This window comes from Spea bombifrons, chromosome 6 (genome assembly GCF_027358695.1).
Source record: "Spea bombifrons isolate aSpeBom1 chromosome 6, aSpeBom1.2.pri, whole genome shotgun sequence".
In the NCBI taxonomy this organism is placed as follows: Eukaryota; Metazoa; Chordata; class Amphibia; order Anura; family Pelobatidae; genus Spea; species Spea bombifrons.
This window is the reverse complement of record NC_071092.1, coordinates 42286795-42308428: the sequence shown is the minus strand read 5'-3', so window position 1 is coordinate 42308428 and position 21634 is coordinate 42286795. Positions and strand designations below refer to the sequence as shown.

Sequence of the window (21634 nt, the reverse complement as noted above, 5' to 3'; positions counted from 1 at the left end):
ATGCTCTAAAGTACATCATAACTCCCATCACTCTATACTGTTCCATACAGTGGCAGAGCTGGGAGGCAGGGGCCTTGCACCCCCACCGCAGGACTCCTAAAAGGTAAGTGAACTTCAAAGGGGGGAGAGGGTAGATAGTTAGGAGGGGGTAGATAGGGAGAAGGGAGTGAGACGGGGGGATAGGGGGTAGATAGGGAGAAGGGAGTGAGAAGGGGTAGATAGGGATAAAGGAGGGTAGCAAGAATATTGAAAGAAAGAGTCAGAATGAGAGAGCGAAAATGAATCGATTAATGTGTGGATGAATTGTGTGAATGAGTGAGAGAATTAATGAATTTGTGAGAATGCATCAATGAATATGTGTAAATAATTTGTGTGAAAGAATAAATTATTGTGTGAATGAAAGTGAGTTAGTGAGTGACTGTAAAAGTGTTTGTGTTAATCATAGGTGTATAGTTGATTTGTCAAAAAGGCAAAGATGGTATAAGCAGGGTGTTTATGGGACAAAGATGGCACAGGTAGCGTGTTTATGGGACAAAGATGGCACAGGTAGCGTGTTCATGGGACAAAGATGGCGTACACTCGGCTGTTTGGGAACAATGCTGACTCATGCTGGGCTGTTTGGGGCAAAGATGGCACGTCCTATGTGTGTGTAATTTGGATGCTGGTCAGGTTCTATGTGGGCAATGTGGACGCTGTTTTTTTTGGAGGGTTATTAAAGAAAGCACTATTATATGTTCAGTAAATGTTATTTAAATGTATTTATTTTACTTATAAGTTATTAATTTATTTTTTCAGATTTTACAAATTGGTTACAAATTGGTGCAATAAATATTCTTGCCAACATAATTTTGTAGATGTCTTTACATTTGGGGGGGGGTGCCACTTACAGGATCCGCCCCGGGTGCCAAATACTCTAGGTACGCCCCTGCATGTGCTTCCCATACCTACCAAGTGTAAAGCTTTTTTAGGAGCACATAATGCTTGCTGGGTATGAACATTTTTTATACTGTTTGTATATAAAATACCTGGGCATTTCTATGCATTTAAACTATTTAACAAAGGTTTGGATATGTCCTACAATGGAATATTGGTGTACATTTTAATTGGCAGAGGAATTTATTATTCCTTTGCAATATTCTAGCAGACCCTTGAGTAGTAAACATTACCAAAGTGTCCCTGTTAGTGAAAAGGTTCACTATTTATAGTACATAAGTATCTTACCCAATTATCATCGTGGATGTTACATAAATATGTTCAAAGTGGTAGCTAAAAATAACTTAAAAAAAAATAATATATATATAAAATCACACCAGAATCAGATGACTTGGAAAGTCCATGAAAACCTCTCCAGGGCCCACTTTCTAAAATTAGGTCCATGAATGGATTAACTAAGCCTCCTGTTTGTGGTTAAAAGAGTGGAGGTTGTGTGGTTAGGTCCTCTAACGCTTCAGTGGGTGTTTAAAACAAGCAGAGCCGGCCACTAAGTTCAATAATATCTGAACACACACTACATAGAAAGAAACAGAGAGGAAAAGTGACTCATATGGGAACCAACACACACCCAGTAACCAGAGCTGGGTTATAGAGGAATCATGTTCTTCTCTAGGAGTATGGAGGCTCAGAAGAACAAAATATAGTCAGTATTTTAAGTTGCTGTTATACCTACTCTTCTGTCTTGAATACATTTCAAACTAAATAGAGCATTAGAAACATAATTCCCCAAACCCTTTCCAATGTAAAGTGTAAATGCTACACAAAAGCAGGTCTCTGGCCATATTCTACCTACTCCATGCCCACTTACTACCTCTTTGTAGCCTAAGTGGGGCTAGCCTCACCCCCTTGTCATGGCCATATGTTATGTGAGCATAAAGATGTATCATGCGGCCGGGCATATCCAGCCACTGGCTGCACTTATGTCATCATTTGGCTGCTGACCTTAAAGTGCAAGGTCCGCTCTGTCTTCGTCGGCAACTTTGTATTATAGGGACCAAGATCCTTGGGGACGTGATTAATACTACCACTACTAAAAAGAAGAATGGGACTTATTGTTCCTGCATAGACACTCAGGTTTGAGGATATGGTCTCAACAAAGCCCATTCCTCAAGTTTTAATGTGTGGCTGATTTCACAGAACCGTCCTAGAACTGGCATTCAATCAGTTTTGGGAGTCATTTGTAAAACTTTAACATGCCAATTAAACATCTCACATTGCATCAGAAATATTAGTATATCTCTTCAATTCAAATGACAAACAATTATCTATCTATCTATCTATCTATCTATCTATCTATCTATCTATCTATCTATCTATCTATCTATCTATCTATCTATCTATCTATCTATATCTAAATTTACATAGTTGTCCCTAATTTACCCTAATCTTCACTTCTTCTTTCATCTCACTATCCTTAAACATCATGATCTGAGCCCAACAGGGATTATCCGGGCAATCTAGTTAAAGGGTTAGTTACTAATTCAGGTGGAATGCGCATTTAGCTAAGTAATGACTACATCTCAACAGTACATGTCTGACCCAAATTACACAGATCTAGAACCTGCTTAGTCTCGTGGAAACTGGCCCATGACAGCATGTTAATGGGGTACTGAACATAATGCCTGAGATGGCTCATGTGGTCACAATAGGTACATGTTCACTGTTATGGGTATTCAGTATCACACAGGGTGTTCAGGATATACTTTTATGAAAATGGTTATGATGTAGGGAGTATGTTAAAGTTATGGCAATGAGTGTGTCAAATGAGAATGTTTGTGAGATAATGGAGCCAAGTTTATGTTTATAGCATGGAGTACGTGGAATAATATTGGACATGTTAGGGATATACAATAAAGATGATAGGACTGGGGAAGAATAATGATTTAATAATAGAAATGGCTTTCATGCTGCCACTTGACAACATATTGGAGTGGAGCTGAGGATATGATGTCATATTATGACATTCTCTATATTTTTAAGGTGCCACGCACACTTTGTAAGATATTATGCTGGTCCATTTCGGCCCCTTTTGCCAAGGGTTGGTCCGTCATAATACATAATGTAATGTAATTTGCCAGTTGAAACTGGAAAACCTCTGTAAATTTACACCACTGTGAATCAACCCCAATTTATGCTTAGAAATCCATGATAAGCTAATGTGGCCGAGCATAGAGTGGTAGTTAATTGTAGAAGTCCATAAGAAAAGAGACCTTTATAAACAAGCAAGTTGTTATTCCTTGATTAAATTATTATGTGCTGAGATGGTTCTTTTATCTCACGGAATGCGTCATCAATAAATAAAAACAGCTTATTCATCTTATAATAATAGTCATGACTAATTTCTCAAGTAAGCTTGTCAGTGGTCGATATATAAAAAGGTTTCTGTAAAAGAATAGTTTAATGGATTTTAATTATTATGGAGACAAACTAATGTTCCTCGTTGGCAACAAAATTGTGGCGGGGGATGTGGGGGGCAAGTTGTCATCAATGCTTGAATCACTAGAACTGGCCCAAGACACACCATGGTTATCAGGGACAATGTCTTAAAGAGATTATAGCCTCACATTCACTAAACGGCATAGCTATTTCTTATCATTCTGTTTTACTTACAAAAAAGACAATATTGGAGCATAAACCAAATTTTCGAAGTAAAAATACTGTGTTCAGAACAGAATATCTCTTTTCTAAAATCTAAAGATTTTGAGCTTGCAACTTAAGTCCAACATACGAGACGCTCTCTGTCGTACTTAAGTCCATTTGTTGATGGATGGAATCCTCTGCCCCTACATACATTGTTCTGAAGAGCTGCTTGGTCCCTCCAAGTTTAGATGGAAATTACAGCCACTTTATTGGTTTCTGGCACCATCTAGTTTTTTCATATACATACTTGCAGTCTTCCTACAATACTTCCATATTTCCAAAACATGTAAGCAACAAGCAACTGTCTTCAGGAATGCACTGGGGATGAGCTCTGGCACTTTAAGGCCAGCAGTCAATAAATCACATACTGGATACACAAAGCTGCACATTACTCTTTTATATTCAATGGCCCACCAGGCATTTGCATGTCCCGATGGTCTGGGTCCGGCCATCTGGCTTTCTAACCAACTTACTGGAGGTGAATAACAGAGTTGAAACAATGTTTCGTCTTATGACTTGATGGTATCTTGGAATTTCGGTGGTTTGGTTTTTAATGGGGGATCAGTGATTTAACCACAGGGAAAAAAACAAGGTAGTTCTCACAGCGCAGAGTTCTAGAATGTCCCACATACTGCCAGATTTTACTGGGGATAAAACAGAGTATTTTATACATCCTCATCCAGAATTTGGAAATATTTAATTCGCGTTTTAAAAATTATAGAACTCTGTATATAAGAAACATTTGACGGCAGATAAGGACCACTGAGGCCATCTAGTCTGCTCATTATCATATTTCACAATGAAATCTGTGTTTAAAATGTTATATATCCCTAAACACTGAAATGGTTAACTGATTTGCAAGGGTTTAACCATCTCATTGCTGTACAGGAGTGCATCTCTTTTCAAAATACACTTGCAGTAAGCATGTTAAAGCAAACTGATAATTGTTAACTGTGCAGCATAAAATGTTTACCATTATACAAACTCCCTTCTCCCCCAACAGGATGGAATTAGCTTTGGTAAAAGTTACAAGCCCCAAAGACCCATATAAAAAAGGCTGTTTGTCTTAGCCTTGAGTATTCAAAGTGTAATAAAATCCTGATCTAGGTGGAGTATATAGCTTTTTCATACATTTTCCAGGAATTAAGCCACCCCCCTTGTCTATTAGACTCTCCCCCAACCATTCCCGCACTGTGAAAGTCTTTGTTTGCAATAAAGGGATGCAGAAATAATTTATTTGGTGTTTGACATTGAGCTCTGAGTTCAAGTGAGATATACAAACACGAACACACAAAACACACTGCAGCTCAAGGATTTAAAAAAGTGAAATTTAATACACAGGTCACGGCAATTTTGGCTAGCACAAGAAAGCCCTTATCTTGGAAGTTTGGCAGGAAAATCAGAGGGATTTGACTTGAAGAACACATTTTTTTTTTTTTTTTTTTAAATCAATTCACCATTATTTTCTCCGGGTAGTTCTGAAAAGAGTAAGGTTCATTGCCCCCCAGGCCTGGATGGCTGCAAAACAGGAGGTAGTGAAGGCCCGCTATGTGGTCTACCAGCTCCTTAGGCAAAACAAATGTAGGGAAAGGTTAGGAGGTTAGTAAAATGGACTAGCTACTATGGTGACCACATGTACAGCTTGACTCCAATCGTTATAAAGTGATCCAGACACTGAAGGTTGTGACAGTATAACTTCTATCATTACATAGCAAGTCAGACACAGACGGTGGTACAGCATAACCCCCATCACTATATACTGAGACAAAAATTTACCATGGTAGAGCATAATTCCTACCACTATATACTTAGCCAGATATTGACAGTGGTACACCATAACTCCCATCACTATATACTGAGCCAGATATTCTCCTTTGTTCCTTCTGGTCCTCCTTCTGTCTTCTTTCTTCATCTGCTTCTCCCAGATATCAGCATCTCCCCCGTTCCACCAATCGGAAGAAGATTGGAGAAGACAGAAGAAGAAGCAGCAAGAAAAGAAGTGGAGCAGTTGCAAAAGAAGACATGATGTGGAAGGGGCTGACAGAGAAGGTAGGGAGACTCACATTGTCCTGGAATGATGATGCCCAGGTCCCAGGACACATGGTCAGTCTAGTAGCTACTCTTTTCTTCCCCCACCTTAAGTAGGATCCTATTTGAACAATGACAGTAAACACTGGAAAGACACAAGAAGAAATGGGGCAGTAATGAGGCACATCCATATTGCCAAGGGGAAGAGACACAACACTCTGGCTTAGGTGTTCCTAAATCATTGATGGTCACATCGTTTATGAACAGGTATGTAGTTTAAGAATAATTATTTATGTACTTGATCAGTTTAGCTAACATGTGGCTCAACTTTACATACAAATTTTGGTAACAACCTCTCGTGTATTATGTTATCAGATAAGAATCCAGCCTTGAGATTCTCTGGTTCAAAGGTAAGAGTCTCCATCAGCCGGGGCAGTCAGGTGCTTTGGTCAGGGTTGCACAGATGTACGCATAATTTAGGCGTAAGAAATGCGGGTATCATTGTGATTTGAACCAGATGTCCAAAAAAGTTAGGCGCCAGCAGTAAAATTTTAAGATCTGTGGCTACTTGGCTCCTGGGGTGTATCCTGCCTTCTCCTAGGTCACTCTTCTTTAGGAGCACATTATGGAGCTAAAGGGGGAGGGGTTAACCATTTCAGTGCCGCACACATATGTGATACCGTGTAATGGCCTGCAGCGGTTCACTGCCCTCTAAGGACTCAGCACCTCACTCATCCAGTAGTGTTGATACAGGCTCTATAGGGGCCAAAGCACTATATTGTTTGCTGAGCATGATGGGAGTTTTACTTTATAGCAACTGACATGTCACAGGCTGCTAACTGGGAATAAGCTATCCCGTGATGGGAGGAAGCGAAAAAGACTACAGGTTCATACACAGACTCTTGGGACCACATAGCAAAGACACCTTAGGGACATCTAGAAAGGCATTGCTTTGATTTAATGACCATTAATATACAATACAAAATGCCAGACAGGCATTAGAAGCGTATTTATTGCGTTGCATTGACGTGGTTGGCTCGGTGACACATTCACAAAGGGCATTCACAGCATCTAATGCAAACAAACCATCACTAATTAACATCCCCACCCCTCACTGTTGCATTCATCTCATTGGGACAATAAGCAAGCTAAATAACAATTAGCCATTAGAATGCGACTTATAAGGCGTTATAAACATTTCTGAGTGCTGCCCTTGGAAAGCAATAAAGAGACAACTTTTATTAGGCAAGTATACCGAAGGCAAAGGATCATGGTGCCCATTGTCTGAAATTATAGACACTAAAATATTCATCTAAGAATGATATAGCTTACAATGGGAATTACCAAATGTTTCTTCATTTATTTATTTATTGGTATTTCCAGCTAGTGGCTCCTAGGGTGTACGTCTGGTTTTGGATTAAAGGAACAGCATTCAATCCATTAAATCGTCCCTCTTGAAATCCTTTTTTTAATAAATGAAATATTGTGATGAGTAACATAAGAATGATTACTTTCAGTTAGACGCAATATATTTCCAAGAACATATCATCAGTTACAATGGGTTTACCTACTGAGAGAGGTAGTTATGGGCTGACATGAATTATACCAATTTGTTTTTAATTGATCACCATCACTTAATGGGTTAAAGCTCTGGAACATGAGGTAGGGTGATGTGGATTTGGGAAACATTGTGTTAGTCCTTTAATATATAGTAGGTTGGTTACACAGCACCATCATATTCTGCAGCACTGTACAATGGTCTGGCCCAAATGGAGATGGTCCTTAGGCATCAGTCATGGTGTTGGTTAAACATAAGGGAATGGCGGCTCATTCAGCCAAATGCATCGTACAGTTAACTTAAAACTTAAGAAAACAGATCCCATGTACACATTGATGGACAAGGGTGAGTGAAAGTTTCTGGACTGACTTGTCCACTAAACCTTGAGCCTGAAAGGTAAATTGAACATCCCACATTGATTTCACCCTGCATAATGTTTAGTTAAGGAGAGGATTTGTTAAAAGTCATTGTGGTCTTTAACTGTGCATGATGCAGGCTAAGCATAAGAAGCTCCCTGGCGTTGGGTCCTGATAATGTATAATGATACCAGGGGGATGAAATGTTCAACCTCCAAGCGAAAAGGTTTTCTGGGTCAAACAACTCCACTGAAAATGGTTACGTTCTTCCTTGGCCCACAGTGCAAAATCTCTATGGTGCTCAATATTATTTTACAGAGAAATGCTGTGTGTTTTGTTGAAAGGGATTTACAGGAAAAAAAATGATTACGTTTTATGGTAGAAAAAATATAGACATTTTCTTTACCATTATACATAGATAACTACTGATACAGGAAGATCTCTGCTTAGAGTTACCTACAGCTAGTCATGGGTTCCACATATAACTCAGACATATACCGTCCATCCCACACAACATCAAACCAACTAATCATAGTTCACAGCCTACATGTGGCAGGAGATTTAAAAGCCCAGTTTTAAGAAGGTAATTTATATCACTCTTCAGTCAGCTGCTCCTATCCGGTCTCAGTAAAAGTTGACTCCTCCATACATTGCCTTATCTGTAAGAGATATTAGGGGAACTGTTAATAGAGGAAAAATAATTTATCTTTTAAGGATTACGTGTGGATTACTCTCTTCACCTAGCAAACTAAAGAAATATAAGAGAAAATCTGTCTTCTTATATATTATTTCACATGAGAGATATATTCCAAGCATTTAAATTAATGTATTATTTTATCTTTAGATTTTTAATTTTTGTTTGAGATTTGGATACATTAGAATATAATCCTCCGCTGTCCTCCAGACATAAAACATGCTAATATCTCTTGCAAAACCCACTGTAATTTGTAGGTCCTGGTCATCTGAGGGTCCACAGGGGTGCCAGGCGAGGCCAAAACTGGCCAGGGGTTGTGGCTAAAAATGTGTTGGCGAGTAAGCAAGACCATCCAGGCAATAGAATACACTAAATACCACCTGCCATACCACGGAAGTGATACATTGTCTCAGACTAGGCCCGGTTATCAGTTGTGATACCTGGAGCCTTTGGGTCAGGCTTAGAGAGCTCCCAGGTCCATGGTTACTCAGAAGTCTTGTTGGGATTTAACTTGTTTTAAATTGAATGATTAATAAAAATAATAACACAAAAAAAAACTATAAAACACCCTCCCCATTTTAGATGTTATATGATGTAATCAGTACTTAAGGCAATTCTTCAGTTTGGATTTTTATGAGGAGGTAACTGTTTAAGTACTGGCCTGGACCCCTAGAAGAAAACCTTTTTGTGGCTGAGGAGTGTTTGAGATATAGTGCCAGTGAATTCAGTCTCCCTCCGCATTATTGTCTGCAGCGGGGAAAGAATAATCTTCCCTTTAACAAAGCAGACACTCTGTTGGATTGTCTTGGCTCGAGTCCAGTTCTCACAGCCGGCCTGACTCAACTGGATATTTTGCTGACTGATGCTAAGCATTGTAGAGCATGTGTGTGTGTGCGTGTGTCTGTGTAGTCATGCATACACATACAGTATATATACGTGTTAAACGTGTCCATCAAATGGCAGGTCACAGCGTGTTCTTAATTAAAGGGATATATCGCTACGATAAGAATAGCGCACATGTCAATAATTCACAAATAAGCAGCAGTGTCAAATTTTCAAGTACACAATGGCTGACCTTTTTCAGGCAAAATATAGGTCCTAAATTAATTGTAAATATATTGTAATAATACCTAAAAAACATACCGTTGACATCTGTTAACATTGTTAATACACATTAATTAATCGACTTTCAATTAAACTCACATCATGTGAGCCAGCAAAGATTTATTCTTGAATTCCTTACTAGTGTATATAATAATATAAGAGGTCACATTAGTTGATTTGTGTTTTATTGATTGTATAATTGATTATATTGATAAACCAAAGTTCTCTTAGGTGAAAGGTCTGCTTTAGGCTGATTTGCATTACAAAATAGAACTATTAAATTCAAAATTGACTTTCAATTTCCTAGGTGTGTAATTTTGTGTCATTCTATAAATAATAAAATAAAACCAAATCCTTGTGACCCAGTAAGAAAAACACTTCTGTTTAGCAGATGGGGGGTTAAGTAAGAAATTAAAGAGGGCTATACACCTCAGAAGGCATGTATCATGTTTCCATGCTCTTATCGTAGGAGGGCAGTGGGTTATGTATAATGAGAAACTGTGGTGTAAAAATAGTGCAATCACCATAGAAACATATGGATTGTTCACATTAATTACGGCACTTTTGCTACTTTCCACCAGAATGCGTCTTTATACAGCCCCCTGGGTCATACACAGACCAACACAGTTTGCACAAAGCACAATATAAAAAGTTTTACCTTTACACATGCTCTTTGTGCATAGATATGAATGTATATGTGCTAGTTACGGGGCTAGTTACAGCACACCTGGGATGTCTCCTGATTTGAACCAGAGTCTCTTGGTGAAGCGCTGCTTCACTGGGGCTCCAAGTCAGCTTCCTCCTTCTCCAGGCAGAGCCGCGGCATTCAGTAACACCCACTCCGCACCTACTACCTCTACGACCTCTACTTAAGGCTATCCGAGACCAATGGATTATGTGCCTAAGAAAAACCCGAATGTAAACCCGGCCAAGTGGACTCCTTCCCCAGGAACAAGATATTAAGGATTGCTTCTTCTAGTTACCTTGTCTGTATTTATGGACAAAAGACTACATTTTGTTTTTGACCTTCCTTCTTTCAAAATGAACCCCCTTGGTTAATCCTATTGAATAATATATTTCTAAAAGTTTTGTATGAACAAAATAAACATAGAATTGAAATGGATTTGTCCTTCAGCTTAGCTCGGGAATCGTTGAATCCTTAGGAATATGGCTTTTTACCCAACCTTGTGTTCTCACTCTGAATATTTGCTTACCTCTTCAAGGCTATCTGCTGGGGCTAATTACACTATTGTCTTAGAAAGACTTAAAAACACAGGCAATACCAACACAAGCAAGCAGGAAAGAACAAAAAAATTGTAGCTGGAAAGTACATAGAAAAATAGATTCACCTTTACATAAAGTATTTGGCGACTCACAACCATGTAACAAAAAACTATTATTGAAAATATAGTTAGAATGTCACGAGAGCCAATGCTGGAGCTGGCTTGCCATGAGTATAATGGGCATGCGCGCTGGTCAGCAGGAGATTATTCGGCGTTTCATGCAAACCAACGAAGTGGGAGAATAGGGAACAAAACAAAGCCATAGAGGAGATTCGTATTAGTTCTTCTATGCATTTGAATTGGAAAACTGACATTAAGTTTATGTTGACACTGAAGTGTCTTATGCATTAAAGGACATATGATGGCTGGAGTCCCTTTAATGAGGGGTCTGGGTCCTAAAAAGGGACTGTCCTCTTGATCATTGATGGGATGTGCCACAAGGTCCACATAATATTACTTTTTTGTGACCCAAAGAAATTACAATTGCTCCTCGCATGATACCACAAAGAACTGGGTGGCACCGATCTATAAACAGAGACAGGTGTCCTCCTTATGATGTTCCAGAGGGCGATACATGATTCATGTTCCGAATTGATGGAATATATTGGTGTTTTGGCTTCAGGCCTTCTTCCACGGCTCCTGTTTTTCTCCCTATGCCCAGTGTTTGAACATCACCCGGGGACTGTGATTCCTGCTGAGAACTTCCGTCGTCCCTGCCAGCTCTAGGGAGTGTCATTTGCGGTTGTGCCAACAGCCCGAGCCTTCTTTACGCTCTACTTAAAGGCAGTGGAAAATACATATTCCGTGGAAGTGTCTTCACGGGCCAGCTGTAAAAATCCATGGAAAATCAAGACTGAGGTCGGCGACAGGCTGCCACCTTATCCCCCTGTGGGCTACCGGTTTCCATAATGCTCTGAGTATCATACTGGTGCATACCAGAACAGTTGATGTTATACTCTCCTTGCTGACGTCTTGTTTTGTTGGCTTTGGTACAAATAGAGAAACTGGCCTTTTAAAATGAATCGTTATTATTCTTGAGAGAAACAAGAGGCTGCTTCTGTTGTGTTTACCTTTAACAACTTAGTATTATCATTATTTAATATGATCCTTACATTGCTTTACATGGAACTTTTTTAAGAAAGACACAAAACATTGTAAATAGTATAAAAAATTGTTTGATTTGTTGATTAAGTTTGGCATGGAAGCCAAAGTGTTCTAGAACATTTGACTAAATCTGTCTTCTTGTCCAATAAATTGGTTATATTGCAGGAATTATTAGGCTTGAGCACAGCCACGTCTAATGATTGGTGTTGCTTTTAGAAAGATCACATTAAAGATTTGTCTTGCTGGTTTGTTGGCTGCCACTTATTTGCAGGTGGTGAGTATGTGAGGATGTGAACCTATGGATATGGTTGATAAGACCTCTTTGATGTGGTAGCCGAGATCTTTTCAGCTCCGGGAAAGGCCATTTAGCCTTGGCCCATGCATTGGCCAAACACCTACATCCAGGCTCTACCCACCACGTGGTATGCAGAAGGGGGAAGTGCTATGGAAGCCCAACACAGCTAGCTGGTAGACATTCTCCAGACTTGGCACGGATAAGCTATAAAATAGTATGCATTCACTGCAGTCATCATTTTCCCTGCGCAGTACAAACTAAGTAGTTAAACTAGAAAGTCCAGCGTTCCAGTAATTGTTGTGCTTTTAAGTAGCTCCAAGTTAAGTATTCTTTCTCCTCTAGGAGTGCTGGGAGACTGTCCAGGGTAGGAAATGCCTGATTTCTGACATACTCTTCTGTGCTGGGAAGATACAGATGGAACATATCCCAAGCTCCCTTCTAAAATATCTTTTTATATCTTTTTCTTTGGAGATTTTGCATTTTTCTATGGAGATATTGCATTAATGCTGCATTGATTAGATTACAGGGCGGGCGACGTATCCTATAGAGGCAGACTGTAAAAATAATTATCCAATTGTTATATATCACTAAGAAACTGACTAATAAATATTTATTATACGTTTCTGTTTTCCTTAACTTTCAGGAGGATTTAGTTATTTTAGGTTTCAGGTGAGTTTTGATGATTTGAAAGATTCCAACTGACTTTTTAACTATACAGTCTGAAGGGGCAGCCTGCAGCCCTCTGGCAGGGCTAATTCTATTTAGAGGAGGGCTAGGAACAGGGGCAATAGTCCCGTCCTGCTCTGCGTCCTGCTCTGGTTTAAATATGTTGGGCCACTGCCTAAAGCTTTCTCATGTTTTACTTGCAACTCAATATGTAATTAGCTAGACTAACAAGGACTTTGGGCAACATGTACACTTTGACTGGATCATTTACATGTTCCCTTTACAGGCTTTCTGTTCATTCTATGTCTGTATAGGTATGTTAAATTATGTTTAACGTAAAAATACGTTTTAGATAAGACTGGATATTGTACATTGAGCATGTTTGTTTTCTGACGGCTGTATTATTAGCCACTTGGTTGAACTTGCCCCCTCCCAGCTGGGTAGAATCTTACCAGCCCTCCATTAATTCTATTGTCTGTTTTCTTTTACTCAGAAAAAAAAGCTTATTTAATGTAAGCATGATGCTGCCATACAGCAGAAAAGCAATTGTCATGTCTGTTCCCGCTGAGTTCTTACGGTAATGTAAGGATCTCAGTATGGTGACCTTCACACAGGTCTGTATTACTGCAGTCTCTACCAGGCCGTGGCACATTCGCCCTTCCCGACACTAGTTTTCATTTGCCGGGTGATTGTGGTGTCACGCGTTAACCGTGAAATTCACGAGTCAATGACTGAATTTCAAAGTCTCTCACTCCACCGAGTGGACGGGCCAGAGAGTTGGAATTGAGGTCACCAAGTCCTGAGATCCCCACTGAGCCCAGATGGAAAGGTTTGCGGTTTTAGATCTTTGGATTAAGAGACAAAAGGCAGCCGGTTCGATTTCTGTACTCGCCAGTTGCTGGATATCTTTCCCTATTATGCATGCATGTTATCTTCTGAAGCAACGTCTTTTATCCCCCACAATGGTATACTTTGCTAGAGGCAGCACCCACGCAGCCCTCCCTCCTGCTGGAAAGCTGCAGAAGCCAGCACCAGCCTGTCCCAAATTCAGTGGATTATTCTGCCTGCCCCTGCCTGAAGCAGCTGTACAAAAACCCTTCTCACCCCCTCCCTTACTTGGCAGGAACAGGGGGCCCCTGGTGTCCCAGAAAAAGAGCATCATGCCAAATTTTATGGCTGGCAGCCGGCTATCAATTCACATGCTAACTACATTGGGACAAAAGGACAGATAATAGTGAGAAGAGTCAATGAATGCCACTATAAATAGGAAGCAGTGAAAGGGTGATGTCACCCCATTTACATAACATGGTATTTAAATCAATTCTTATCAGCGATGGGGAGAAATCAATGGGCTTAGAGCAGAAGGTTCCATATTGCTGCTAATGGACTGTTCTTTGGGGAATAAAGTGGGGATGAGCATCACCACCAACTTCTTTTCCAGGGGCTGATATCCACATTGCATTTTTAGTGGCACCGGTAATGCACTATGCGCACCTGTTGCCTTTACTATAGAAACATATGTAAAAAAATATATAATTACAGAAAACCAAAGCATCTATAAAGTTTCTTACAAATAAACAGGTGACAGGATACTATTTTCTTTTCCAAGGTGACACGGCATTCACAAAAGCATGTCTTGTCTATACACTGTGCAAACCACAGTGGGACTTACATCAATAGAATTATAGGTTAGCACAATGTATAGATCAAACACACTGTTCATTAAAGAGCGCTCATTTTTTAAGGTGCTATGCAGAGTGTGGTAGAAACCAGAATGCTCCATTGGTAAAACTTTGGCAAAGTCGGCAGAAAAAAATCTTTGGTTTCTATCCAGACTTCTGCAAATTCAGCATTCCTGTAGAACTGCAACACTTTTACATGAGAAATAGAATTGTGTTTACAGGATGCTTATAACATATACACAAGTATTATTATGGAGGCAAATGACTTGCTGCTTCATATATCTCTTCTGCATAATTTTCTCAATTGAGCCTCCAGAATCTTCGAAAACACCACTCACCAAAACATTGATGCCTTGGCTTCATCCAGCGCATCCCCTACAAAATCATCCTTCTTATGTTCAAGCACTCACCCCCATCCTATATCTGGTATCCCTCCATATACCTACACACAGGGCCGGCCGAAGACTTAACGCCGCCTGGGGGCGAAGTTTAAAACGCCGCCCCCCCCCGCCGACGCCGGGGGGGGGGGGGCGGCATTTTAAACTTCGCCGATGCCATAATCTACGATCCCCCCCGGTACTTACCTTTAAACAGTCCTGCGGCGAGCCTCCCTGCTCTGCCACGGTGCCGGCTTGTAATGCTGAGCGCCGGAAATTGACGTCACTTCCGGCGCTCTGCATTACAAGCCGGCACCGGGACCGAACAGGGAGACTCGCCGCAGAGGAGAGAGAGAGAGGGGCGCCGAGCGGGTAAGCGAAAACCACTCGGTGCCCCTCTCTCCTCCGCTTCAAAAAAAAAACAAAAAAAAAGCGCTTGGGGCGGCAAAGTGCCGCCCCTTCTAAAGTGCCGCCTGGGGCAATTGCCCCAGTCTGCCCCATTATAGGGCCGGCCCTGCCTACACATCCTCTACGCCCCATCCATCTTCCTTTAACAGCTACTGCTCCATCCCATCTAAAGACCTTCTTCCTCGCTGTCCATACAATGGAACTCCCCAACTGGACATTCATCAACCTTCAACTTCAAAGCAAACTAAAAGAACTCCTTTTAATTGTAGCACTACTGTAACTTAAAAACTTTGACTTCACTTAAACTCCCAATTGCACATACCTCCTGTCCATCATCTGTATGTCCGCTCATTACCTACTACTACTTAGACTATATGCTCTATGGGTGGTGACCCCCTTCCCTACTGTATTCATACCTATTCTATGCCAATCAGAATGTCTGTAGACTGCTGTGCGTATTACATACCTTCTCCTTGTATTACACTGTAAACTGTACAGCGCTAAGTAAACCTGTTAGCGCTTAATAAATTAATATATACACACAAACATTATAAACACCTTTCGATCAGGACTTTTTAAGCTATTCTGATCTTGATACAGTAACATTGCTCCTGAGTTTTTTTTTTATACAGGTTTTCCCAACTTGTTTTAATATGCACATAAATTAAACTTACTGAAAATACGTATGAGCACCGGTAGGAGTGCGGGGGAGCGCAGAAGACTTATAGGAACGGGTTCTGGACTTACCAGAAAGGACACATTTCTTAAACATCCTCCAGAGGATCTCTCCTTAAAGGGAATAAAGCTACGGCCAAAAGAGAGCAGACTGGAAACCAAGTAACTGTCAGTCTCTGGCTGGCTTGGGTTTTGGGAGAATCCGGCGCCCGTTTAGGATGGTAATGATTCTTGGATATTTTACCCCTGCTGGGCAGATGCGTAAACCGCTCTTTATATCTGACAAGCAGCAAAAAGATGCAGTAGGTGTTTTTACATGGAAGTACAATCCAAGCACTTAGTAACTAAGCAACTCGCTTTGATATAATACCACAAAATAAAAATGCTATGAATATCAATTATGCAAATATTTTTCATTTTAGAAAAGTAACACACGTGTATACAGTTTAGTTTGGGTGTAACTGTATTAGTCCAGGAGTAAAAGGAAATTACAACACCGATGATACAAGTTTCATGCTACAGCTTGCACAGCGATCCGCAAAGCAATAAAAAAGAGGACCGGGTGAGGTTGGAGATACCCTTTACCCTTGGCTCACCCCTGGCCCTAGGTCACCCAGGACAAAATACCCCGCTACTCCACTTGAGAGTTATTTATAAAAATCAATATATCAGCCAATAAAATAAAATTGTACTTTTTATATATACACATAACCCTTGCCCTTATACAACAAATAATCTGCTTGCAAATGACGGAGGAGACCTACATCCCGTCTGCGTGACCACACAAAGCCGAAATATGGTTCCAGACATGACTGAGCAAACAGCATGCCTCGTCAGAACTGCAAGAGGCCAGTGCAGGTCAGGAGAGCACTGTAAAGATAGATATGTGAAGGGTTTAAGATTATAATCTCAGAGATAAATCAGGATAAGCAGGAGGGATTGGCAGAGATGTGGAGGTCAGCAAAACTAAAAAATCAAAGTTAATATGGGTCAGACAGTCTTAACGTGGCACAGGCTGGCTGACTGCATTTAGGTTACTTTTCAGGCATATCTTCCTACAGATAACGGATATCAAGACAATTTGTGTTGAATACCGGAACTTTTAGACATATATCCCAAAAAAAACATGAATTTAGGATTTAAATGATAATTCACATATAAAATGAATGTATTTTATACATTTTCACAGAGCTAGATCAGATTGTTTGCACATTATGTCAAAACATTGGAAAATTATTTAACGCCACCTTTTACATGATAGATTAGTATAGCATTCAATGACAATTTGCTTGGTTTACATACGATTTTTGTACAAATTCTGTTTAGAAATACTTTTGTTTTTCTGGCTGTTTAGTCTAAAACAAATATAGTTGGTTCCTCGGAAAGCCAAATGTTACGAGGTGTAGAGATGTTTAACATTGAGACAAGAAATAACGGGGTAAACCTTATTGTACACTTGCTAATCCCGTCTACCAGGCATTGAAATTTTACTTTAAAAAGAAAGCCTTTAAAAAATGTGTCCCTAAATGTCATAACAATATTAGGTTATTATCACAGAAAAGTGTCAAAAAAGGTAAAATTGATTAAGTAGGATTTGTCAAAGTGATTGATAAATCCTACTTTAGACAACGCATATTAAATTATGTATGTATTTTAAAATGTATTCTTTAAACCTGAACAAATACTTACCTTTCAATAGAAGCTGCAGCTCCAGAGCTTGAAGCAGCCAATCAGTGGACAGAAAGCACACCCACTGGGAACGTCATGGCTCCGACTATCCAGAGCACTCACTCACATGGGCAGGTATACTTATGCTTATGCACAGGGGTCTTATTAGATCCCGACAAGGTTCGCCAAACTGGCACTTGAGATGATTGCCGGTAACGATACTATGTAGCAGGAAATACTTTCGGCTGAACATCTCCTGCCTGCAAGCTATTGGGCGGCTGGGAAAGGGGCAAATGCATGTTGGGGTATTTCTGCATTTACAAGGGGGACGTCAGTAAAGTTAAAGGGATCACTCAGCTATCCCATGCATTAAGGTGCAGATGATGGCTGAAGTGTCCCTTTAAGGGACGGAACATGAAACCTACAAAACTTTGTTTGCAAAGGAGTTTAAGTATCTCTTACCTGACTGTTTATAAATCTAAACTGCGTTACCAGGATCTCTACACTATTAGCAAATAAACACAGGAGTATTATGCAAAATATAGCACACAAACACAGCTCCAAGAACCCCACTTTGAACCCGAACCCTTCCTGGAGCCCTCCCAAGGTAAACTCTAACTGTAAACTCTACGATTCCAGTAACGTTGAGGCTCTTGTAGAGAAAAGCAATTAAAAAATAAATAAATAAGGCAAACATATAGTGATAGTTGAAGCAGAACCAATTTCCTAATGAAACTCTAATTAACATGCGCTGCAGAGAAAGAATAATTTGTTATTGTGTCATCCTTTACTTAATTACCTTCTCAGATTTGGTTTTTGAAGAAGGGACCGCTTAAACCCCATAAGTGTTAACCTTCATGTTGCCAAAGATGGAATGGCTTGCTACATTTTCTGAACTGATAATGAATATAATATTAATGTGAATTAATGTAATTAACATGACGCTGATTGCTTTTGGCTGTATTTTACACACCGCGTCCCCCAACAGGTAGATCACGAACTACTGGTATCTCTCTCGATACTACTGACTTCCTACTGAGTGACAGGCACACTACACGTCTGGAGGGAAGAGAGACCGTATGTGGATATATTCTAGAACAACTAACCTTCAGAATCAAATACAATAAAAAAGCAAAAGCAAGGCATAAAACAACCAATGAATAAAATGTTAAGTCTATAAACTTAATCCATATCTTTAAAAACATTTTCATAATAGATCTCAAAACTATTCATTATACATAAACAAAAGTGTTTGGAGACTCCTGGTGTAGCAATTATTGACAATGGAAATGGATGCTGATTTGAGTACCAAAAGAAATCTCTGTGCCCTATATGAATGTTTCAGAAAACGTTGCTAAATGTAGAACTTTCTTCCCAAATGGCACCCGTTAAAACCTTGAGATTTAATTGCTATAGATACCTATGTTCCAATTGTGAATGGGGCATCGATTAGACAGTTGTGACATTGGATGTACAGGACAGAGGCAAGACCCATAGTAAATCCTAGAGGAAAGTGCGTTAGGGTTCTGGATCTAATGGGCATCTAGAATCCAGTATATATATACAAGTTCAGAAAAAAGAATGGGAAGCGTTCCCAACTAGAACACATAACATGCTGGAAACATTGTGTCTTAAGCAAGACTGTCAGTATATTGCTTGTTTTATTACGACTTTATGCCACAATAAAGCATTAGCCCTACAGTATATTACACACCCTGCTGACATATCCTTAAAAACTGCTGATCCATTTACAAAAATGGTAACAAAGTACAAATACAGTTATTATGCTCTAAAGATAAACACACAATCTTTTCCAGGTGACAGTTCTTTAAAGAAAAATGATATTTACACCATCATCACTGGACAATTACATCACATATTAATTACATTACATATTAATGCACAATATGTAAATAATTGTGCTTGTGTTCTCTACAACAGGCATTTGAAGTATTACATAAAAGCACAACACAATAAATATGCAATATTTCAGAAATCTTAAAACAATGACCAGCACGGCATGCACCGCCGCAGGGGGATCTTGTTAAATGTTTCACGTTTAATGCATCATATGAGGGTGGGCTACAAATAAATAGGGACTGTCCACCCCGACGGAGGTAAGGTATGCGCTTCCTACCTGGTGCAGCTTGGATTTCCAAAACTCCTCCGGCCACAATCAAAGCTTCAATAATCCTAACGTGATGTTCTGGATTCACCCTGGCTCTGCAGGAAAAGACCAAGGGACATGAGCATGTTTTTGTGAAATTCAGGACTCCCTATCATCCAAGGAAGGACAATAATTGCACCCCTTTTCCACAACTACTTTTGTAGGGGAGTAGAGGGTAATAAGTTAAACCATGCCCTGCTTATTGGGAAAGGGGTTGAATATACTAAAAAATACCCTATGGAAGGCATGGACCCCATCCCACATGTCCTCCTCCATACCTTCCCTTTGTGAAAATCACTCTTCATCACCTTGGCACTCAAAGCCTAAAGAAAATAATAATTTCCCTTTTTACTATTTTGTAAAAATATACTCAGACCCCCCCCCCTTGGCTAATGGTGGGCTCTGTTTAATTATTTTTTTTATTATAAATTGTATAGGACGGAGAGTAATTTTACAAGTTTCAGAGGAGGACATGCAAGTCTTCATTGAAACTCTCAAAATTTAAAGTTGCCGGCACTTTCAAAACACTCATACATTTTTAAGTTGTTTTGTGAGTGTCAACACGAAAGACCATAGGACCCCAGCTGAGTGTGGTTGGTTGAGTTAGTCCTTAACATGACTCACCATTCGACCATTCACTGATTTCATTATGCATTATGCAAGGCCAGCACAACCCTTCTTGCAGAACAATCACCCTGAGGTTGGCCCTTCATAATGCATAGTTATATGAAAGCATTGACACATGTCTTGCAAATTACTGGGTTGTTGAACACACCTATCCCAAGATAGAGCCTATAGCCAGACAAATGAGGGGCACCCTATGTACTTATATCAATGACATCAGAATACACACACGGTGCTTCAATAATGTTTAAATATGTTTCATAACAAGAGACTGATCAGTCATATCAATATAATAACGGCTGTGACGTTCTTTAGCATCACTGCACATACTAGTATTGCAATAACAATAGAGAACAATGCACAGAAAGTCTAAGGACCGTCTTTTTCCGAATAAACATATGTTACTTCAGCACCCATTTTTGCAGAGCTCACCTTGATACCAAGCTATGAAAAAGAACCTCTCCAAACGCTTCTCCCAGAATCCTCGGAGTCAGTCTGTTCCTGCTGCTTTTTTGGCAGAGTCTGCAGAAATGCCTGGTCAGATTCTGGAGAAGAAGGCTGTGCTGCTGCATAATGATGGGAGATTCCAAAACCCGTTTAACCTGAAGCCCACAATCTTCCAAGTTTTTGGCATCTGAAACAAGACAGAAGCTTTCATTTTCAAACAGAAAATCAGTTACAAATAAAACCCACACAACGCACTAAAAACCTTTTATATTCTTCCATTTCATCATTAGATATCCTTTGGTTATTTAGATATACACAGCAGCTGGACAACCACAGATTGCTAACTTTACACGGGCGTTATCCATTTCAATGCTCTGCTCTGTGCGGAAAGATATACGTTCCTTTATTAAACGAATGACCCAAATGAGTCTATTCACTAAACCACAAATTGTGCTGAGATTAAATTCCAATCTCAATGAAGTCAAGTATTTGCTAAATTGAAGTCTGTGGGAAAGATGCATTTATATGTTCCCATATTATCTATCGAGCTTCTAATTGATCCTGTTACAGAGGGCAACTTCTCTTAATGTGGAGATTAGGTTTGTCCATGGCACAACATTTAATTTGAAAATTCTTCATAAACGTCCCTTTTAAGTTATTGCACCTTTCTTAGAAAACCAAGAGGACAATTTGGCAAGAACAATGCTTCATAATCCATGAAAAATGTCAAGCTAACTGGTCTGTATTACTCAGCTTGATTATTAATCCTTTTCTAAATAATGACACACCATTGGACTTTCTCCAGTCCATCTCATGTGACTTCTATCCAGAAGAACTGGAGTTCCTGAAGTCACAGCTATCTGCC

At 39.8% G+C, this 21634-nt stretch overlaps 1 protein-coding gene across 1 annotated transcript in view; it reads right to left on the bottom strand.

The window, feature by feature from the left end:
- LOC128500688 (phosphatidylinositol 3-kinase regulatory subunit alpha-like) overlaps positions 1-20930 on the bottom strand; it is a 52170-nt gene extending 31240 nt beyond the window's left edge. Inside the window, exons 1-2 of the mRNA XM_053469935.1 lie at positions 20755-20930; positions 19669-19754 (exon numbers count right to left, since the gene is read on the bottom strand). Coding sequence (XP_053325910.1) covers positions 19669-19754; positions 20755-20894 — 226 coding nt within the window. The 5' untranslated portion in view covers positions 20895-20930. The remainder of the gene's footprint in view (positions 1-19668; positions 19755-20754) is intronic.
- Between the last annotated feature and the right edge of the window lie 704 nt (positions 20931-21634).